At 40.9% G+C, this 22,130-nt stretch overlaps 1 protein-coding gene across 2 annotated transcripts in view; it reads left to right on the top strand.

Moving 5' to 3' along the window:
- Nucleotides 1-13,152: 13,152 nt before the first annotated feature.
- Nucleotides 13,153-22,130, top strand: part of CDHR1 (cadherin related family member 1) — a 97,450-nt gene continuing 88,472 nt past the window's right edge. The window contains exons 1-2 of one of the 2 annotated variants that reach the window (XM_060769006.2): nucleotides 13,153-13,376; nucleotides 14,172-14,267. In XM_060769006.2, the coding sequence (XP_060624989.2) occupies nucleotides 13,316-13,376; nucleotides 14,172-14,267 (157 nt within the window). In that variant the 5' untranslated portion in view covers nucleotides 13,153-13,315. The remainder of the gene's footprint in view (nucleotides 13,377-14,171; nucleotides 14,268-22,130) is intronic. The other variant, XM_060769005.2, reaches the window with a different exon arrangement.

Consider the following 22,130-nt stretch of genomic DNA (forward strand, 5'->3'; position numbering starts at 1 on the left):
ATGACTAGTCCCAAAAGTTAACTGTGTGTCCAGTAATCTTCTTCCCTGAATCTACAATGGATCTGGGCATTGTATGTTTTTACCCTGTTTCCACTTCCGCTCCCTCACCCAAATTGTGCTTCAGTAGTTATATTTATATTTAACATACATAACAAGTTTGTATGAAAATGTGACTCTATTTCCTGTGCTGGTCAATGACCGAAATAAATGATTTGATTTGATTTGATCACAAAGGTAGGCAGGTCCCAAACCATTTAGGGCTTTAAACGTAAGATTCTGCACCTTGAATTGGGACCGGAAGATGAACGGAAGCCAATGGAGCACCTTAACCCTATATTGCATCAAGTATCCTACTGACCAACCAACAAAACTTGCTCCTCTTTTTTGGAAAGTAGGGAAATAGTTTCCTGGGCTAAAATCATGGCTGTTTAAAAGTGATTTTTGATCATACTAAAAAGAGGTTTAAAATCTAGTCATAATGACAGAGCATTTTGCATCTGCAAGGGAAGGGAGTGTGCTGCATTTCCAGGTTATGATCAGATAAAGAATATTACTAAGTCTTGGCATAATGGATTTTGTTTCCTGCACAGGCTACAATATTGACTATAAGTCCTTTCAGTTTGTCAGGTTGAGATTGCGCCAACTCGGATTCTGTAGCAAATATTTATTTTGCAATTACATCCAGGTGGCTCATGAGAGCGTATTCTTGATTGGACATGTTTTTGCTGATGGTGAGCTAATTGGAACAACATGGTCCATGTTGTTATGTGTTATGGCTTTTTTTATTTGCTTTTCTCATCACGGTGTAACTGAGAATAATCAACCGATTTTATCACCAGGTAGCTCTGAAGTTTACTTCCTCCTTTAAAAATCTCATCTTGCAAAACGAGGGGGAATTTAAAGACCAGTCAAAAGGGATCCCTCCCATTTTGACAGAGAGCACCTAAGAAAATGATTGTAAGGGCATTTATTGTCAATGTGGTATTCTATGAGACAGACAAAAGATACGTTAGTCCTTCTCGCTGCCAGTTGTGTAATCAGAACATATTTTGCAAATGACACGTGTTTTAAATTTAGACTTTATTGTGGATGTGCAATACAGAAAGGTGGATGGAAGATTCATAGTATTGAATATTCCATTTCTCCCACTGCCACTCTCCCCATGTACTTACTTACTTACTTAGGCGATCCCTCATTTTCCGAGGAGGATTGTCTTCCAGTATTCTTGTGGGTCCGTATGTGGCTGTCGAGCTCTAATCGTGCTCTGCATCTTCTTCCGCAGTGAGGGCATTGGTTTCCAGGTGGAAGGTGGTCTCGGTCGGGGTTGGCTTGACGCACCTTCCTCTTGGCATGCTTCTCCCTTTCGCCCTCCATTCGTGCCTCTTCAAATTCTGCAGCACTGCTAGTCACAGCTGACCTCCAGCTGGAGCGGTCAAGGGCCAGGGCTTCCCAGTTCTCAGTGTCTTTGCTGGAGTTTTTAAGGTTGGTTTTGAGCCCATTTTTAAATCTCTTTTCCTGTCCACCAACATTCCATTTTCCGTTCTTGAGTTCGGAGTAGAGCAACTGCTTTGGGAGACAGTGGTCAGGCATCTGGACAACGTGGCCGGTCCAGCGGAGTTGATGGCAGAGGACCATCGCTTCAATGCTGGTGGTCTTTGTTTCTTCCAGCATGCTGATGTTGTCTGCCTGTCTTCTCCCCATGTATTGATTGATTGATTAATTGATTGAATTTTTATCTTGCCTTTCCCTCAAAATGAGAATCAAGGTGGCTTCCAATAACCTAAGAAAAATGCAACTAAAATATAACTGAAAAAGTTAAAAGGGAATTGAATACCACAATTATAAAAACATGATTAAAGATAGTTAAAATGCTTAAAACAGGATGGAAATAGTTCGAACAGAATGGCACGCAAACACACACCACTATTCCATATTACAAATCATGTAATTAAAACTTATTTTTAAATGTCAAGTGAATTCTCATCCTTTCGATGATGCCAGAAGGAATATTTCTAGATAGGTTGGGAATTGTTCATACAAACTAGGTTTAATAAGACAAATTGGAATTTCTTTACTGCACTATGGTACAGATCTAATCTCACATTCCTTCTTAGATATGGTGTGTATAAGGGAATATGTCCACGCTCAGTTGGATGTCTGAAAGTGGGACTACATTACTCGCACTTTAGAGCTAGCCTAGAGCAAGGTAAAACAGATAATAGCTTTTCTCACAGGGATTAGACGCAATTAGTTAAAATAGTTAGCCTCTTCTAACTATCCTCTTCACTCAGTGAAAAAGTACTAATATATGATGTTATGATCATAACTTAAAGGAATGTGATCAGAGAAAATTAATCCCTTTAGGCCAGACATGAGAAAACTTTCTGGCTTGGGGGCCGCATAGTGGGCTGGAGCTTCTCTCCAAGCCCCCTCCATGACCTTTCCTCCCTCTTCTCTTTCTGAGGCAGAAAGTGAAGGAAAGACAGGAAACGTTTGGATCCCCAAAAGGGTTAGCCTTGGTCAGGATGAGATGATGGATGGGAGAGAAAAATGTATCAATTAGATCCTGTATCGCTTACTCCTGATATAGAATCCTAGAATCCTAACACTGGAAGAGACCCCAAGGGCCATCCAGCCCAACCCCCCTGCCATGCAAGAAGGCACAATCAAAGCACTCCCAATAGACAGCCTCTGCAGGAAAGCCTCCGGAGAGGGATACTCTACCACACTCTGAGGCAGCCTATCTCACTCTCCAACAGCTCTTGCTCTCAGGAAGTTCTTCCTAATCTTTTCTGTTGAATTTCTTTCCCTGCCATTTGAAATCATTGCTCCTTTGTGCTCTGGTCTCTAGAGCAGCAGAAATTCAGCCCGCCGCCCCCCCCCCCCCCCTCCTCAATGGTACACCCTTTCAAATCTTGAAACATGGCTCCTCTCTACCTGGTCTTCTCTCACCTAAACATCCCCCAGGAGGAAAGGAGGGAGGAAAAAGAGAAGGAAGGGGGAATTGAGGGAAGAAAGGGAGGGAGGGAGGGAAGAGAGAAAGAAGGAAAGACAAAGGGAAAGAAGGAAGGAAGGAAGGAAGGAAGGAAGGAAGGAAGGAAGGAGAAAGAGAGAGAGGAAAGGAGGGAGGAAAGAGGGAAGGAAAAAAGGGTGGAAGGGAAGGAAGGAGGGAGGGGAAAAAGGGAGGGATGGAAGGAAGGGAGGGAAGCAGGAAAGGAGGAAGCAAAGAGAGAAGGAAGAAAGGATAGGATGGTGAGAAAGACAGGGGCCTGAGAAAAGAGCCCAAGGGGCCACATCCGGCCCCTAAGCCTGGGTTTGCCCATACCTGCTTTAGGCACTCAACTAGATGGACCCAAACAAACAATTAAACAAATGTTGTAGAATTCTTTACAATATACACAGAGGCATCTATTGAGCAACAATATGAAAAGTTTTGGAAACTTTTCAAACTCTGCACCTCACATTTGTTCTTTGTGTATCAAACTGGTGTTCTAGCTGACATCTTTTATCTTCCAAATGTGTCAAGAGCTTTCAGAACATGGCTCTGAATACTATGTAGATGCATTGTTGTGCAGTAGATTCTCGTTCAACTGGAACTCACAAGCCAAAAAAAAATTAATCAAAATAATACTTGAAATGTAAAAAGCTGTAATAATACAGTAAAACAGTAAAACTATTATTTTCAGTTAGGTCTGTCTTTATTTGCTTTGAATTACTGTATTTCAATATTAAAATCAAGTAAATACAGAGTTAATGGTATGGCGTAATGTGGATTATGGTACTTCTTAGGTCGATTTTTAATACGAGGGGTATTTTTTAAGTAAGGTCCGTTTGAACATAAGTACACAACAAAAGTTTATTTCAAAAAAGTAAATTTATTTTCAGAAAGTGCATACTTCATTCTATTTTTCAACATAGTTGCCAAGTTTGTTCAAACACTTATCATACCTCTGAACCAATTTTCAAATACCCTCTTCATAAAAACTTGCCGCCTGCTCCGATAACCAAGAGTTCACTGTAATCAAAGAAGGTCGACTGGAGTGGTCCTCAACATGGACGTTGTCATGGCCATCTTTGAATTGTCGTACCCACTTATACACTTTGCTTTACTCATAACAGTATCACCGTACACTTCACAAATCTGTCGATGAATTTCTGCAGCAGGCAAGTTCCTTGCTGACAAAAACCGTATCACTGAGCGAACCTCACATGCGGAGGGTGAGTTCATAGTCTTAAACATTTTTAAAGCACAGAACAGAACCATACAGGTTAGCTACAGAGCGGAAACTGAGCACAGTTGTTCCCGAGGCATGCCGGTACACAACGCACGTGCTCGTTGCAATATGCGAATTACTGGTGTCTACAACAAAACGGACCTTACTTTAAAAATACCCCTCGTAGTAACTCCCAAGCTAGGAGAAACTACATTTATCCAGTACCTGCCAATCCCTGTGAGTGCCCATTAACTGAGAATGTGCAAGAGTTGACATCTGTTCCCAAGTTACAACAGTTCTTCACATTTTAATCTTATTTTATGTTTGTTTGGTTTTTTTTTTTTTTAAAAAAAAAAGAAGTTTGGAAATACGTGGATGTAAATCTTGTGCTGGTCCATTTAGTTTTCTTGGCAAGGATACTGGAGTGGTTTGCCATTGCCTTCCCCAGGGATCACGCTTGGTCTGACCTCTCTGCCACAACCGTCCCGTCTTGGGTGGCCCTTCACGGTTTCACTCATGACATCATTGAGGTGCTCAAGCTCCAGCGCCCCGACAAGGCGGTGATCCTTTGCAAAAGCTGGGTTGCAGCTAAACGTCAAAAAAACCAAGATTATGGCAACAAGAATGATTGACAACTGGAAAATAGAGGGAGAAACCGTGGAGGCCGTGACAGACTTTGTATTTCTAGGTGCAAAGATTACTGCAGATGCAGACTGTAGCCAGGAAATCAGAAGACGCTTACTTCTTGGGAGGAGAGCAATGTCCAGTCTCGATAAAATAGTGAAGAGTAGAGACATCAGACTGGCAACAAAGATCCGCCTAGTCAAAGCCATGGTATTCCCTGTAGTAACCTACGGATGTGAGAGCTGGACCTTAGGGAAGGCTGAGCGAAGGAAGATCGATGCTTTTGAGCTGTGGTGTTGGAGGAAAGTGCTGAGAGTGCCTTGGACTGCGAGAAGATCCAACCAGTCCATCCTCCAGGAAATAAAGCCCGACTTCTCACTGGAGGGAAAGATACTAGAGACAAAGTTGAAGTACTTTGGCCACATCATGAGGAGACAGGAAAGCCTAGAGAAGACAATAATGCTGGGGAAAGTAGAAGGCAAAAGGAAGAGGGGCCGACCAAGGGCAAGATGGATGGATGGCATCCTTGAAGTGACTGGACTGACCTTGAGGGAGCTGGGGGTGGTAACGGCCGACAGGGAGCTCTGGCGTAGGCTGGTCCATGAGGTCACGAAGAGTCGGAGACGACTGAACGAATGAACACACACACAAATCTTGTGCTTAAATGTGAAGATAAATAATGACAGCATTTTTCTTCCCACAGTAGGATAAAATAAATATTGCTCTTCAGTGTTCTCCCCATCTTGCCATATTTGAACACTTTGAAGTATTCTGGAGAAAATATTCTGCACAATATTACATTTTTGTACAAAACATATATTTTCTGTACAGAAAAAAGGATTTTGGAACTCTGTACCCACAAAAACACTTTGAGACATTCAAATATTGGAAGAAAATTGTGCATTTTTATTTATTTGTCGTGTCAGGGCAACCAGTCAATTATATTACATTTCTAACGGAACAAAGCAAACAAACAGACAAAATACAAAATTTGTGGGTTTGGTAGTTGATTAAATGTCCTTTGACCAGTATCTGGCCACTTGGAGTGCTTCTGGTGTTGCTGCAAGAAGGTCCTCCATGGTGCATGTGGCAGGGCTCAGGGTGCATTGCAGCAGGTGATCAGTGGTTTGCTCTTCTCCACACTCGCATGTCAAGGATTCCACTTGTAGCCCCATTTCTGAAGGTTGGCTCTGCATCTCATGGTGCCATAGCGCAGTCTGTTCAGCACCTTCCAAGTCACCCAGTCCTCTGTGTGCCCAGGGGGGAGTCTCTCATTTGGTATCAGCCATTGGTTGAGGTTCTGGGTTTGAGCCTGCCACTTTTGAACTCTCGCTTGCTGAGGTGTTCCAGCGAGTGTCTCTGTAGATCTTAGAAAACTATTTCTAGATTTAAGTCGTTGACGTGCTGGCTGATACCCAAACAGGGGATGAGATGGAGATGTCTCTGCCTTGGTCCTTTCACTATTGGTTGCTACTTCCCGTAAAAACTCAATGTGTCTTAGAGAATGTATCATTTCCCATTGCATTGTAGTGGATGGGTAGTGTTTTTTAAAAAAAGCACATCACATAAATGGGAGTGAAGAATCTCCGTTGTCTTGTGGTTGAACTGTGCTTTTAGCTTTGAATCTCTTTCTGTCAATACTTTTTAGTTCTATTTAAACCCACAATGTTGTTAACAAGCGATGTGCTGTAAAATGGAGTTTGCATCCAAGGATGATGGTGAAATGTGTGTTATTATGCTTCCTTCCTGTGCCTTAGCACTTCTCGCTTCAGGTGTGATGCTGCAAGAGAAGCTTGGAATAATGTGATTACAAAAAAAAAAAAGAGGTGTGGGAGAGTTGGCTGCTAGTGAGATGCAATACACAATTTCTCTGATTAAACAACACTGTAAAGTAGACTAAATTCAGGCTGCCTTTCCTTGCCTTGACATGAAAGATGAAGCAATTCTCTTCTTTGTCAAGGGTGTGAGTAATATTCTTGCACCAATCCCTGTGCCACAATAACTCCTTAAAAGTGGGGGAAGAGGAGGGGGCACACACACAATCTAGCACTGCTGCAGAAAATATTTTCTGTGTATGTGACAGACATATGTGATATAGACTTTTCTGGACTTCACCATATCAGATAACTGGAGCTGGATGTGGAATTATAGAGCTCTCTGTGATAGAACGTTTTTCATAGCTTTCAGAAGAGGATGGGATTTAACTGTTTTATAAACTGGGCTTGCATTGATCACGGAGGAATGGAAGTTAGATGAGTGGTTTTGAGATAGGAGGAGGCCTTCTTGAGTGAGTCAACTTCTGTATGGATTAAACAGATTAATTTCTTTGTTTAATTTGTAGCTTAACTTTTTCCTAGTGTGGGACCCAATACCATTTACAGTGTAAGTTGAACAAAATACAGCCAGACAATTTACAATTGAAAAAGATTATGCGAGCAATCCCATTAAAGAAATCTAATTTGGAACTGTTTCTAAACTGATTAAAATAATAATTTAAAAATAAAACTGAATGCAACTCTCTCAAAGATAAAGAATGCAACCCCAAAATATTAGAGAGGTTTTCCCGTTACAGAATTAGATGTGCATATGATCCTGTGGCTCCTCCATGATGACAACAGTCTTGGACAGCAATGGCTCCCAAAGTGACTCATTTAAGGTGGAATCAGGTGTCAAACAGGGATGTGTTATTGCCCCGAACCTTATTTTCCATCTTCATTGCTATGATACTTCATCTTGTTGATGGGAAGCTTCCCACCAGAGTGGAAATCATCAGTTGGTCAGATAGCAAGCTATTTAACCTCAGCAGACTGAAAGCCAAAACCAAGGTCACAACAACTTCTGCTACAGAACTCCAATATGCTGATGACAACATCATCTGTGCGCATTCAGAAGAAGACCTAAAAGCCACTCTAAACACCTTTGCAGAAACATACTTGAAACTCAGCCTGTCACTGAACATCGAGAAAACCAAAGTGCTGTTCCAGCAGTCACCAGCCAATCCCTCTCCAATGCCAGAAATACAGCTTAATGGTGTAACATTAGAAAATGTTGACCATTTCCACTACCTTGGCAGCCATCTCTCCACCAAAGTCAACATCGACACCAAATTACAACACCACCTGAGCTCTGTGAGTACAGCATTTTTCCGAATGAAGCAGAATGATTCCATCAGCGTTGCCTCCGAAAAATCCTGCAAATCTATTAGGAAGACCAGCAGACAAATCTCAGTGTGCTGGAAGAAGCAAAGAGCACCATTGAAGTGATGGTCCTCCACCGTCAACTCCGCTGGATCAGCCACGTTGTCCGGATGCCCAACCACCATCTCCCAAAGCAGTTGCTCTATTCCGAACTCAAGAATGGAAAATGGAATGTTGGAGGACAGAAAAAGAGATTTAAAGATGGGCTCAAAGGAGTCTGTTGTTGCTTTTGATGCTTGTTTATTATTGTTTATGCTGTTTTAATGCTATTTTAATGTTATTGTTCTGTTTTTAATTGTATGTTACCTTGGGCTTGGCCCCATGTAAGCCGTCCTGAGTCCCCTCGGGGAGATGGAGGCGGGGTAGAAAAATAAAGTTGTTGTTGTTGTTCTTCTTCTTCTTCTTCTTCTTCTTCTTCTTCTTCTTCTTCTTCTTCTTCTTCTTTTTCATCTCCTCCTCCTCTATGTACTACTAGCATATATATCCAGTGTTGCACAAGTGTTGTAGGGGCTGCTCTCCTGCTTTCATCCCTTCTTTCTCTATCCCTCTCCTCATATCCATCCCTCTTTCCTTTCCCTCCCTCCCTCCCTCCCTCCCTCCCTCCCTCTCTTTTTTCTTTCATTCCCCTCCCTCACTTCCTTCTCCTTTCCCTTATTTCTCTCTCCCTCTCTCTCTTCCTTTTCTTTCCCTTCCCTAGTTCTGAGAAGGCCTACTCGCAATATATACAAGGCAGTACAGTTCTCTTTGTGGCTCTTCTCTCCCTCCATCCATCCATATGTCACCTTTCTTTCCCTGTAACATCACAGAGGGCCACTTCACATAGCAATAGCCTTTGTTGTACAGACAGATACAGCAACAGACTTACAAACTTTGGGTTTTATATATATATTAAAGGCAGAGCTAGTAGAGGTGTGTGTAGAGGAAGACCCTGAAGAACTGTGAAAACTTTACCTCTGTAACAAAGTAATTTGCATAGAATGGGAACAGCTTTCTGGAAATAGAAGCCTTGTGAAAGAGACATAGGGAGGGTGACCTGATTTTGTATGATAAAGTGTTGACAAATGAAGTGTCTCTTGTTTTCCTAAATTACATTGCTGTCTTTTCTGAAGAATACCTGCCTGGTTTTGCTGCTGGAGTGGGCCACAACGTTGTGTGACAATACTTTAATGTTTCCAGACAGCTATGCATGACAGCTATACACAACAGGACATATGGGTTAATTTGTTTCAGAGTTTGGAAAGTTACTTTTTTGAAAGAACTTTGTTAAAAATTCCTTGCCCAACTTACCGGGCAAAGTAGTTGCAGGGTGGGTGTTCCTCTTTGGCTTGGCAATCAGACTGAACACCTACAATTCAGTCAAATTGGCTGCAAGGGGGCAGACTTGAGGCAGACCTCTTCCCTCTAGTCCTCTAGCTGGGTATGTATCCCAGGTCTAGCTGCTTCTCCAGCTCAGTTGGCTTCAAGCTCTCCCTGCCTGCCCACTCACCCACCCACTTACTTTAGGTAGTTGGTTTGTTTGCTGTTTGAGTTTCGCCTGGTTCTGTATTTTGTTATCCATCATAACTTGTGGACATTTGGCACGGGCTCTGGATCCAGTTTTGCTCTTGTACCCTCTCAGGATATTCAGGGTTTTCCCAATCTTATGCCAGGGGCAGGCTGCAAAGGGAGCCTGGAGTAGTGTCAGACTGATGCCTGCACAGGATCCATCTCAGTAGATTCCAGCCCTGGTTTGCATGATTGTGGCACAGCTGGCTGCAAAGGGAGCCTGGAGTAGTGTCAGACTGATGCCTGCACAGGATCCATCTCAGTAGATTCCAGCCTTGGTTTGCATGATTCTGGCGCAGCTGGCTGAGTGTCAGCTGCATTAAGATCACTCTGACCAAAAGGTCATGAGTTCGAAGCCAGCCCGGGTTGGAGTGGGTTTCCAACCAATTGTGTGTAGCCTGTTGTCGACCTTTGCAATCCGAAAGACAGTTGCATCTGTCAAGTAAGAAAATTAGGTACCACCTTAAAGTGTGGGGAGGCTAAATTAACTGATTTACGAGGCCATAAAGAAGACTCCAGCAAAGCATTCCAGTGGGGAAGCATGCGGGGAATGCGGAAGTGCTTCATCAGTATCGCAGATGGACGATGAAAGCGACAGCTCCCCTGGCGGCCAGAAAACGTTAAATAGCCTCTGTGTATGTCTGTATATGTTTGTATGTCAAAAATTGGCATTGAATTTTTGCCATATATGTGTACACTGTAATCCGCCCTGAGTCCCCTGAGGGGTGAGAAGGGCAGAATATAAAAGCTGTAAATAAATAAATAAATAAATGAGGCAATTGGTACAGTTTGTGTTTACCTCTCCCTCTGGGGTCATTGGCTCAGTGTGCGGACTGGCTGATGTTGAGACCCAGGATCCTTGTGTTGCTGCCAATCCTATTTCAGCTGTAACCAATAGATTCAAGTTGTGGCTTTGGTTACCTCAATCACTCTGTGGCTTGTCTATTTTTGGGTGGAGAGGCGGGGCACATTTCCTTGCACACGCAACTACTCATTGTGGTGTTTTGCTAAACTACATCATTACATTGTTGAAGGCTTTCATGGCTGGAATCACTAGGTTCTTGTGGGTTTTTTCGGGCTATATGGCCATGTTCTAGAGGCATTTTCTCCTGATGTTTCTCCTGCATCTATGGCAAGCATCCTCAGAGGTAGTGAGGTGACTACCTTTACACATTACAGCATTGGGTTAAAGCCTTTGCATTACATTCTATGTTTTTTGATTTTTTAAAAATTTATTTTTAAGTACATTACAGTTTCTGTCAAATACTTTAAAGTGCCTTCAGAAAGTAGAGTAAAATTATTAGGAGTTTCATGTACATCTGTTAAGTAACTTCCTTCCTACTCATTGTTAATGATTCTTCACAGGATCTGGGACACAAAATAATTAACTCATTTCAGAAACTGCATTACTTGTAATTCAGTGTCTCCAATCTCTGAAAGTGTTATTCTTTGAGATGGCCCAATGCTTCATTTGTCCTTCTTCTAGTGGTAGTTATCATTACCTGGTAGAAACTGTGATAATACTTCTAGTTCAGTGGTTCTCAACCTGTGGGTCCCCAGGTGTTTTGACCTACAACACCCAGAAATCCCAGCCAGTCTACCAGCTGTTAGAATTTATGGGAGTTGAAGGCCAAAACATCTGGGGACCCACAGGTTGAGAACCACTGTTCTAGGTACATGGCTATTGATTCCTGCAGCTGTTGGTTCACCATAAAATAGCTCCCCCAGGAAAAAAAGCATACAGAGACAAGAAATTTGAATGACATTTTTAATGCATGTGTTTATTTAGCAATTCAAAGGAAATGGCTACAAATCCGCATGTGGAATTTTAATCTCTGCATTTTTGGGTTATCCCAAAGAGCCATGTTGGAGAGCTCTGCATAGTCTGCAACCCATCTCAGTTCAGCGAGATTTCAAATTATATAATGTGTGGGAAGAGAGAAAAATGATTGGATAAGCATAAGCTGCATACACAAATTCTGGTGGAATATGCTTTCTGGATAGTTTCTCATTTGGTTTAGTGAATACAGTTATTTTAATTAGTGCTTCCAAATTAATTTTTTGTTAAGAACAGCAGTTCTGAGTCTATAAAAAGAAGAGCACTTTTGATTCTATAAAAATGAGATGAAAATATAAAAAGCTCTCTTTAATTACTTAGCGGAGGCATTTTCAAACTATCTGTGTTGCTTATAAAATTAGTTGAATTTCCAACGAAGCATTACAACTTAAGAGAAAGTCACTCTCTAAAACATAACAAAATAATAGTAAAGGTAAAGGTAGTCCCCTGACACTAAGTCCAGTCATGTCTGACTCTGGGGTGTGGTGCTCATCTCCATTTCTAAGCCGAAGAGCCAGCGTTGTCCGTAGATACCTCCAAGGTCATGTGGCCGGCATGACTGCATGGAACGCCGTTACCTTCCCACCGGAGCGGTACCTATTGATCTACTTACATTTGCATGTTTTCGAACTGCTAGGTTGGCAGAAGCTAGGGCTGACAGCGGAAGCTCAGGCCGCTCCCCGGAATCGAACCTGCGACCTTTTGATCAACAAGCTCAGCAGCTCAGTGCTTTAACACACTGCGCCACCGGGGGCTCCAACAAAATAATAAAATGATATAATAAATGATATTTTTCAGAGTTGGGAAAATCAATGCATGAAATATTGAAGCCAAAGTAACGAATTTAAGTCAATCAAACATTCATTTATCAAGAGGGTTCTTTTATTATGTCAACAAAATAATAAAATGACAATAAAAGAACCCTCTTGATAAATGAATGTTTGATTAACTTAAATGAATGTTTGATTAACTCTGGAACTCTCTCCCTCTGGAGGCCAGAACCGCCCCATCCATCCTAACATTTAGGAAACAGGTGAAGACGTGGCTGTGGAGTCAGGCCTTCAAGGAATGAGAGAACACCATAGGACCCTGGATGGAAGTTGATGTAGATCCATCTTAATAGGACGACTGACCACAGTAGTTTTAGACATAGTGTTATTTTAAAGTTTTTGTAATTGTGATATATGATATTTTAATGAATGTATATGTTTTTATGGCTGTAAACTGGGCTGAGTCCCTCAATGAGGTTGAGAAGCTCGGTATACAAAACTGTGAAATAAATAAATAAATAAATTAAATTCATTACTTTGGCTTCAAAATCTCATGCATTGATTTTCCCAACTCAGAAAAATATCACATACTTGTTCAATAAATCAATGCAGAGTTAGTTTACTTTTGAGAATTTATTCCTAAAGTGTTCCGAGAAAGAAGCAAGTGAGAACAGTGTATTTGGAGCAATTAGCATTTCCTTTCACTCCGGGGAAGAAAAAGAGAAAAGTCAAAATAATGAATGGAAAAAAAGGGAAGAGAAGTGCTTTAAATCCTTGGTTACCTTGCTTTTTCCGGATCTGGAGAACATTTTCCAGTTAGGCGATGTGAAGTCTAGCACAAACAATAGCAGCCCCAGCAGAGAATGATGCTGGTTCCTTCAAACGCTGCCTTAGAAATGAGTCCCTCCGCTCTATGCAAAGTAATTGGTCTAATTAGGTGGAAGGAAGGAGCGCCTTTAAATTCCTCAGAAAATTAAGTCGTGTCATCCACTTAACTTCTTAACATCTGTTCCTACCTCTTGCGCAGCTCCCACCATACAGGTCTGAAGGACACTTCTTGCTCTGGATCGGGGGCCGTATTTTCCCCCCTTCCTCAAACTAAGAAGAGCTGGCCTTCATTTTGGTGAAATGAAGCAAGTATGGCGCCTCCACCCATCTTTATTTCTCAATTTGATGCATATTTGCTTGGGTAAGTACAACAAACCTCTTGGCTCCTAAAAGTAGGATGATAGCATATGCTTAAGCTTTGTAGCTATCCTTGGTAATGTTACCTCCTAACTCTTTCATAAATAGAATTTGCTATTCCTCTCCTCGATCCCATGGATCTCCTTTCCTCTTCTCCTGATAATTATATACTCATAGCTTCTAATGGGCTGATTATTATTATTATTATTATTATTATTTAAAAAGCAATTATTCATCTGTCATTAGAATGATCACTAATTATATTTTTATTTTTTTACTTTCTTTGAACTTTGCTGTTCTCTTGCAGCAAGTAAGTAATTATTTCATTATGGCTTCTTGGTAGGCATCCCTGAGAAAGAAAAGGAGAAAAAAAATAAGTCTTAGGATATTGTTTAGCTTATTTAGGGATTGCCTCGAGGTCAAACGCAGTCAAGAAAACACACTGCATTTATGTACCGTTAGGGAGCATTTTGTGAACGTTCACTGAATAGAATACTTTGAAGCATAAACTGAGGTTGTTCTTAATCCCTTTAATTGCATTATCTATATGTATATATATATAATATGCTTCTTAGCTGTCTGTGTTGTTAAAAACATGGCATTGGAGCCTTTTAAGATGCCCATAAACTTTCTAAATGGTAGATGAAATCTATTAACCTAATTGGTTGTGTTATGAAGTCAGATTATTCCGATGGGCTTTGATCTTTGTGTTGTATACAAAAGAGGCAGGGTAGGCAATTCATCCACTTTAAATTTACAGAATGCTTTCCTTCTGGCTTATTTTCACTTTAATTTGCAGCGCAGGCAAATTATGCTCCTTACTTCTTTGACAATGGACCCAGCAGCACCAATGGGAACATGGCCCTTCTCAGCCTTTCAGAAGACACCGAAGTCGGTTAGTAGCAAAATGCAGTGCCAATTTCTAAAATGATGAAATCTGTTTTTATTGTTAAACTAGCTGTCCCCTGCCACGCATTGCTGTGGCCCACTCTAGTGATCTGGTAAATAAAGTAATGAGAAAGTGTTGGTTTCTAATATATGTAATTCCTTTATGCTTGTGAGTAAACAGTATTTGTTGTTTCTTTGTCAGTGTTGATGTGGAGAGTGTCTGGTTTGCCTACTCTGGAATATGCAACATACCCTTCTTTAAGGGTCTCTTTCAAATCTATGATACTATATCTGTGTGTGTGAGAGAGAATCATATCTATCTATATCTATGGTTGGATGGCTCTTTGTGAGGAGGGCTCTTATTACATTTTCTTGCCCTGGTGAAGAGAGTTGGACTGGATGGCCTTAAGTATTTTCTGTTGGTCATGGGGGTTCTGTGTGGGGAGTTTGCCCAATTTCTGTTGTTTGTGGGTTTCAGAATGCTCTTTAATTGTAGTGAACTATAAATCCCAGTAACTACAAATCCCAAATGTCAAGGTCTATTTCCTCCAAACTCCATCTGTGTTCATATTTAGGCATATGGAATTTTTGTGTCAAGTTTGATCCAGATCCATCATTGATTGAGTCCATAGTGCTCTCTGGATGTAGGTGAACTACAACTCCCAAACTCAAAGTCAATGCCCACCAAACCCTTCCAGTGTGTTCTGTTGGTCATGGAAGTCCTGTATGCCATGTTTGGTTCAATTCCATCATTGGTGGAGTTCAGAATGCTCTTTGATTGTAAGTGAACTATAAATCCCAGCAACTACAACTCCCAAATGTCAAGGTTTATTTCCCTTATACTCCATCTGTGTTCATATTTGGGCATATGGAATATTCGTGCCAAGTTTGGTCCAGATCCATCATTGTTTGAGTCCACAGTGTTCTTTGAATGTGGGTGAACTACAATTCCCAAACTCAAGGTCAGTGTCCACCAAACCCTTCCAGTTTTTTCTGTTGGTCATGGGAGCCCTGTATGCTAAGTTTGGCCCAATTCCATCATTGGTGGAGTTCAGAATGCTCTTTGATTGTAGGTAAACTATAAATCCCAGCAACGACAATTCCCAAATGACAAAATCAATTTTTTTGAGTGGAGGACATACATTTGACTGTTAGGTGTCTTGTCTCCAAATTTGGTGTCAATTCCCCCAGTGGTTTTTGAGTTCTGATGGTATCACAAACGAACATTACATTTTTATTTATATAGATAACAAAAAGGACATCACAGGTGTGTTTATAAGGGCTGTAGCCTATGTCTACTTGGTGAGACTTTATCATAAAATGTGTTAACTTAATTGATCATTTTGTGATGATTTTATTTATTTATCTTGTACAGTTATGATGTATTTAAAAACACAAAGTTAAAAACTTGGTATTATGCTAAATGCCATTTGGCCAGAAGCTAGCCACTTGGAGTGCCTCTGGTGTCGCTGTAAGAAGGTCCTCCATTGTGCATGTAGCAGGGCCCAGGCTGCATTGTAGTAGGTGGTCTGTGGTTTGCTCTTCTCCACACTTGCATATTGTGGACTCCACTTTGTAGCCCCATTTCTTAAGGTTGGGTCTGCATCTCATGGTGCCAGACCGCAGTCTTTTCAGCACCTTCCAAGTCGCCCAGTCTTCTGTGTGCCCAGGAGGGAGTTTCTTATCTGCTATCAAGCACTGATTGAGGTTCTGGGTTTTTGCCTGCCACTTTTGGGCTCGCGTTTGCTGTGGTGATCCTGCGAGTATCTCTGTAGATCTTAGGAAGCTATTTCTTGATTTAAGACATTGGTGTGCTGGCTGATATCCAAACAGAGGATGGGCCAGAGATGTCAATGCCTTGGTCCTTTCATTACAGACTGCTACTTCCCAATGGATGTCATGTGGTACAATACTGGCTAAACAATATAATTTCTCCAGCAGTGTTGATATCCAAACAGAGGATGATATCCAAACAGAGGATAGGCCATAGATGTCAATGCCTTGGTCTTTTCATTACAGATTGCTAATTCCCAATGGATATTAGGTGGTGCAATACCGGCTAAACAGTATAATTTCTCCAGCAGTGTTGGGTGTAGGCACCCTGTGATTATGTGGCATGTCTTATTAAGAGCAATATCCACTGTTTTAACATGGTGGGATGTATTCTATACTGGGCATGCGTATTCAGCGGCAGAATAGCAAAGCACAAGGGCAGATGTCTTCACTGTGTCTTGTTGTGATCCCCAGGTTGTGCCAGTCAGCTTTCGTATGATATTATTTCTAGTGTCTACTTTTTGCTTGATAGTCAAGCATTACTTCTTATAAGTCAGCATGGTCCAGGGTAACTCCCAAGTATTTTGATGTGCTGCAGTGCTCCAGTGAGATTTCTTCCCAGGTAATCCTCAGAGCTCAAGATGCTTTGTGATGATAATTTGAGTGCATGTGTAGTCTCTCTCACACACGTGTGTGTGTGTTCTAATCTGTAGTTGTACACAACAAATTGTGCCATCCAGCTAATTAAATAGGGATTCCATTAACAAAAGAAAGCACCCAGATGTGTGTTTTCATCTGCATTTGTTCTGTATACATAATCTTGTTTCCTAGAATGGGGTATTGAGAATGTCTCACCACATCCTACTTATAGGTACCCTATGTTGCTGATACTTGTTTCTTTTTGTTGCTTAACTAGATCAGTAAACCTCTATGCCATTTCATCCATGAGATATTAAGATAGTGAAGGGGCATCAAAACTTAAATGAAATGACAGGCTCAAGGCCCTTTCCGTCCCAAGTCAGGGGACATATCCCACTTTTCCTTTTGCACAGACATTGACAGAGAAGCTTTGGCTAAATGCATACTTGCTTACATATATACAAATTCACCTTCTCACACAGGTTTACTTCTTCTATATCTTGTCTGATTAAATTGCATTGCAAATACCACTAGTACCACCAATCATAAGCTTTCCCTCCCCATAGCTAATATTACTATCAAGGGTCTGGAGAACAAGCCCTATGAGGAGCGGCTTAAGGAGCTGGGCATGTTTAGCCTGAAGAAGAGAAGGCTGAGAGGAGATATGATAGCCATGTATAAATATGTGAGAGGAAGCCACAGAGAGGAGGGAGCAAGCTTGTTTTCTGCTTCCTTGGAGACTAGGACGTGGAACAATGGCTTCAAACTTCAAGAGAGGAGATTCCATCTGAACACGAGGAAGAACTTCCTGACTGTGAGAGCTGTTCAGCAGTGGAACTCTCTGCCCCAGAGTGTGGTGGAGGCTCCTTCTTTGGAAGCTTTTAAACAGAGGCTGGATGGCCATCTGTCAGGGGTGATTTGAATGCAATATTCCTGCTTCTTGGCAGAATGGGGTTGGACTGGATGGCCCATGAGGTCTCTTCCAACTCTTTGATTCTATGATTCTATACTAAACAGCCCCAAAATGCCACATTCTATGCTGCATCTGCACATGCCCCGGTTTGACTCCTAGTAGTCTCTCAAGTGCTATCTAGCCAGCCTAAACATTCTTGCTATTCCAGCTTCCTACTCTTTTGGACACAACAGTGGATTCCACATGGACATATCCAGGCAAAGAGCAAATTCTGCAGCCATCTTTGTTCTAAACCAGTACACCACATCACAACTCACTTCTACTTTTAATCTTCATGCCATATGCAATGCAAAGTTATAAGAATGACTAAAGCTCTAGCAGGCAGCTCTAGTAATGACAGAGTAAATCTCTTTGCTGTACTTATTAAAGTGGGAAGTAGTGGCTTCCATGTCAGGACAGTGGATCTGCTCTGACTTTTAGTATGAACTTTAAAGGTACTGTCTAAGGTTTTCACGGCTCGAATCACTGGAGTGTTGTGTGGTTTTCAGGCTATATGGCTGTGTTTTAGCAGAATTTTCTCCTGAATGTGAGTGTGTGTGTGTGTGTAGTTCAGGGAGGGAGAAAGGACCAATGTCTATTAATCAAGTGTGAAGTGTGTTTAGTGTTTGAGTGGGATCTATGCATTAGCATGCTAATGGATGGATCCCACTCAAATACTCCAACTTTAAGGGTCTTGAGTCCTATGTATAAAATACCTTTTACATAGTCGGCTCAATTGAAGTTAATGAAAACTCAGAGGAGATCCATTGCTCTAGCTGATATAGTAAAGGTAAAGGTTGTCCCTTGACATTAAGTCTAGTTGAGCATGACTCTGGAGGGTAGTCATATCTGACTCTGAGGGGTGGTGCTCATCTCCATTTATAAAGCAAACAGCTGGTGTTGTCCGTAGACATCTCCAAGGTCATGTGGCTGGCATGTCAGCATGGAGCTCCATTACCTTCCCTCCGAGGCAGTACCTATTGATCTACTCACATTTGCATGTTTTCAAACTGCTAGGTTGGCAGAAGCTGGAGCTAACAGCAGGAGCTCACCCCACTCCCCAGATTCTAATAGCCAGCCTTTTGGTCAGCAAGTTCAGCAGCTCAGCGGTTTAACTCGTTGTGCCACCGGGGACTCCTCTAGTTGGCTTATAAGATATCAAATGCCACTGCAGTCAACCTTCTTGCCCTAAAGATAATTAAATTGTTTAAGGGGAGCAGGGGCAGTACTTTTGGTGTGTCCCCAGGTGAATTCCATGCCCCTAAATGCTGCCATAGATTGCAGTGTACTGACAATCTTTTATGGTGTAATAGTAGTAGGCACCAAGAAATTCCACTCCCAGTTTGCCTCCAAATGCATTTTTGCATTAAAATGTAGTCAACAGCTTCAGTCCCATCCCCTGTTCCCTACTACCTCCTGGGGTCTGGGAAAGGTTGTACCTAAGAATATAAATCATATTTGAAAATGTTTGAAAGTGGTCAAAAATGTTTATTTAGTATTGAGAAACACAGATATAAATTGTAATGGACTGATTAGAATCATCACAATTTAGGGCTTTGCACTGGGAGCAATCTACAGTTTACAGAAATGTGACAAAATGGCCTGGGGGCAAAATTCACCTGTATTGCCCAATCTGGTGTGAAGTGTTTGGGCAATTGGCGACTGCATATAGTTCTCTGAGAAGTATTGTGTTTGGAATGGCATCCAAGGATGTAAAAGTGCATGTGGAACATTTGCTGGCAAATGTAATACACAGTGGCAAAAAGTGCACTCTATCATTTGGCCAAGAAAGGTGTGCATTGCCATTGCTTTCTGCTTAGTAGTCTTCACTTTCAAAACAAATGTGTTAGAGCACCAAAGTTTCCAGCAATTGAAAGAAAACCATGGGATGCATCTATGCTATAGAATAAACATACTTTAACTTCTTGGTTCAATGGTATACAAACCTAGGGGCTGTAGTTTGAGAAGGACTTGAGTCTTCTCTGTCAAAGAATGCTGATGCTTCATCAAACTACAAATCCTAGGATTGCACAGCATCAAGCCATGGTCACTAAATGAAAGATGATGTCCCTCAGAAAAGAGCTCCAGGTGCAGCTCCTGAAGCTGCTTCCTCTTTGGCTCAGGACTAAGATCACCGTATGATGCAAATCTAATGTGCACCCTAAGTTTGGAGAGGTCATTTAGCCAAAATGTTGAGCATTAGATTTGAGTAAATGTGCTATTTGTTGAAGGTGGTGGTACAAAAGTGGACCAAGGGTTCAATAAATCTTGACATTCCCTAAGCCACTGAGTGACATTCCTAACTGTTTGTACTGTGTTGCAAGCTATTATAATAAAGTGCAAGAAGGCAGGGAGATTCTCCTGGCAGTGTAAAGAAAGTGGACTCCACAATCCCATCAATTACACTTTATACTGCTATAGGACAATACTTCTACTTAATCCAAAAGGGTTTAAGCAAAGACCATTTGCGTCTATGGATATACTACATTAACAAAAGGTCATTATTTCTTATAATCCTGCTGTAAAAAAACTATTCTTTCTTTTCAACACTACCAATTTATAAATATCTTAAAAATAGTGTTTAAGGGTATATAATGAATATATATAATGCTTTTGAGAGCTAGTAATCTCATATCCCCATATTATGGAATTGTTACTCTTGAAAAGATTACTCTAAAACACTCTTAGAATTTTCCTCCAACACCCTTTTCATATCTGAAGAATATTGACATTTCTCTGTAAAACAAGCTTTGTTTGAATATTGTGGTTTATCATTTGGGATGATATTAAAGGACAGAATAATGATGAGTACAGCCAACATGGCGAATCATATTATCTTGGCACACTTCTGTCCTCTCACAACACATTCCAGAGGAAAATGCTGATTCAACCTTATTGACAAAAGCAATTGAACAACGTGTAAACAATATATGTTTCTTCTTCAAAAACTTGTAATATAACCCACTAATGCTACACACCTGGAAATGTTATTTATTTATTTATTTATTTATTTATTTATTTAGAACTTTTATATACTGGTCTTCTCACCTCCGGAGAGGGACTCAGGCCGGTTTACAAAAAGATTCATTAACATCACACCCCATAACATAATAATACATAAAATACATTAAAAAGCAGTTATATAATTACATAAGGCCAAGTTGTCAAAGAGAAATCACAATTCATTATTCATTACCATCCGTCCGTGTGGTCAAAAGTTATTGACTTACTCATCAAATGCTAAATTCCAGAGCCAGGTTTTCACCAATTTTCTAAAAGTCAGGCGAGAAGGGGCAGTTCTAATCTCCAGTGGGAGAGAGTTCCAGAGCCGAGGTGCCACCACCGAGAAGGCCCTGTCCCTCGTCCCCACCAGACGCACTTGTGAGGGTGGTGGGACTGAAAGCAGGGCCCCTCCAGAAGATCTTAACAACCTTGATGGTTATTCCATATGCTCAGGAGTTTGCATACAGAACCATGAAGTGAAGATAGTGAAGAAGTGGTAGTCTGCACAAGCTCAACGACTCTTCTGCTTCATTGAACCTACACATGTTGGCACAGAACAGATTGTACACTTTTGTCAGACAATAGGCTAAAATCACAGATTAAACTACATAGCAGAAAATTCACTTTCCATTAAAGAAGGTTGCATCCTGGTTGATATGTAGAATTGCCTATGGATCTCCCCACCCCATTATTCTTTGCTTTTATCAGCTGCATAATGTATTATTATTATTATTATTATTACTATTACTATTATTAGAAACACAACAAGATGAGTACTCAGCAGACACTCTGCTGGCTGTTCTATTGGATCACACATCGGACACTTCCCAAGTGTCTAAGACTGTGTGATGTATCGCTGAATAATGTGTGCAGATCCCAGTAAGGTGGCCTTCTGCAGCTGGCAGATTATTATTATCATCATCATCATCATCATCATCATCATCATCATCATCCCTGCTTTATCTCTCCTGCAGGAGACTCAAAGTGGCTTAACATAAAAACATCAGCATACAATTTAAAATATACAAATATCCAAACATTAAAAATACAATTAAATATTAAACAGCATTAAAACATTCCCATTTAAAACCATTAAAACATATTCAAAGTTAAAAATTAATGTAAAGAGTTAGTGCTTTGTATGTTAACACTTTATGCTGTCAGATTGAGTCAGATGGGCCAGACTAAGAGTTCTTCATTCAGATTTTGTCTCTGTCACACAACTATCCTTGGGTAGCTAAATTAGATATTGCATTGGAAATATGTATATTTTTCAGTTAACAGCATTGTGCCTTAAAAGAAGCTCTTACCTTTACTATTTTCCCATTAGAAATTGCTTTTATAAACTGTTATGTGCTGCTAGAATCATATCTAATTTGATCCTTAAGCATGTTATTCTCCTATCCTCACACCTTGACAATAAGGATTTAATAATGCTCACCTTATTTTCAAGATTGTTGTAAGGCAGTGATATGATATCTTTTAGGGTGATGGTTGTTTCAG

This window comes from Anolis sagrei, chromosome 3 (genome assembly GCF_037176765.1).
Source record: "Anolis sagrei isolate rAnoSag1 chromosome 3, rAnoSag1.mat, whole genome shotgun sequence".
NCBI classification, from domain to species: Eukaryota; Metazoa; Chordata; class Lepidosauria; order Squamata; family Dactyloidae; genus Anolis; species Anolis sagrei.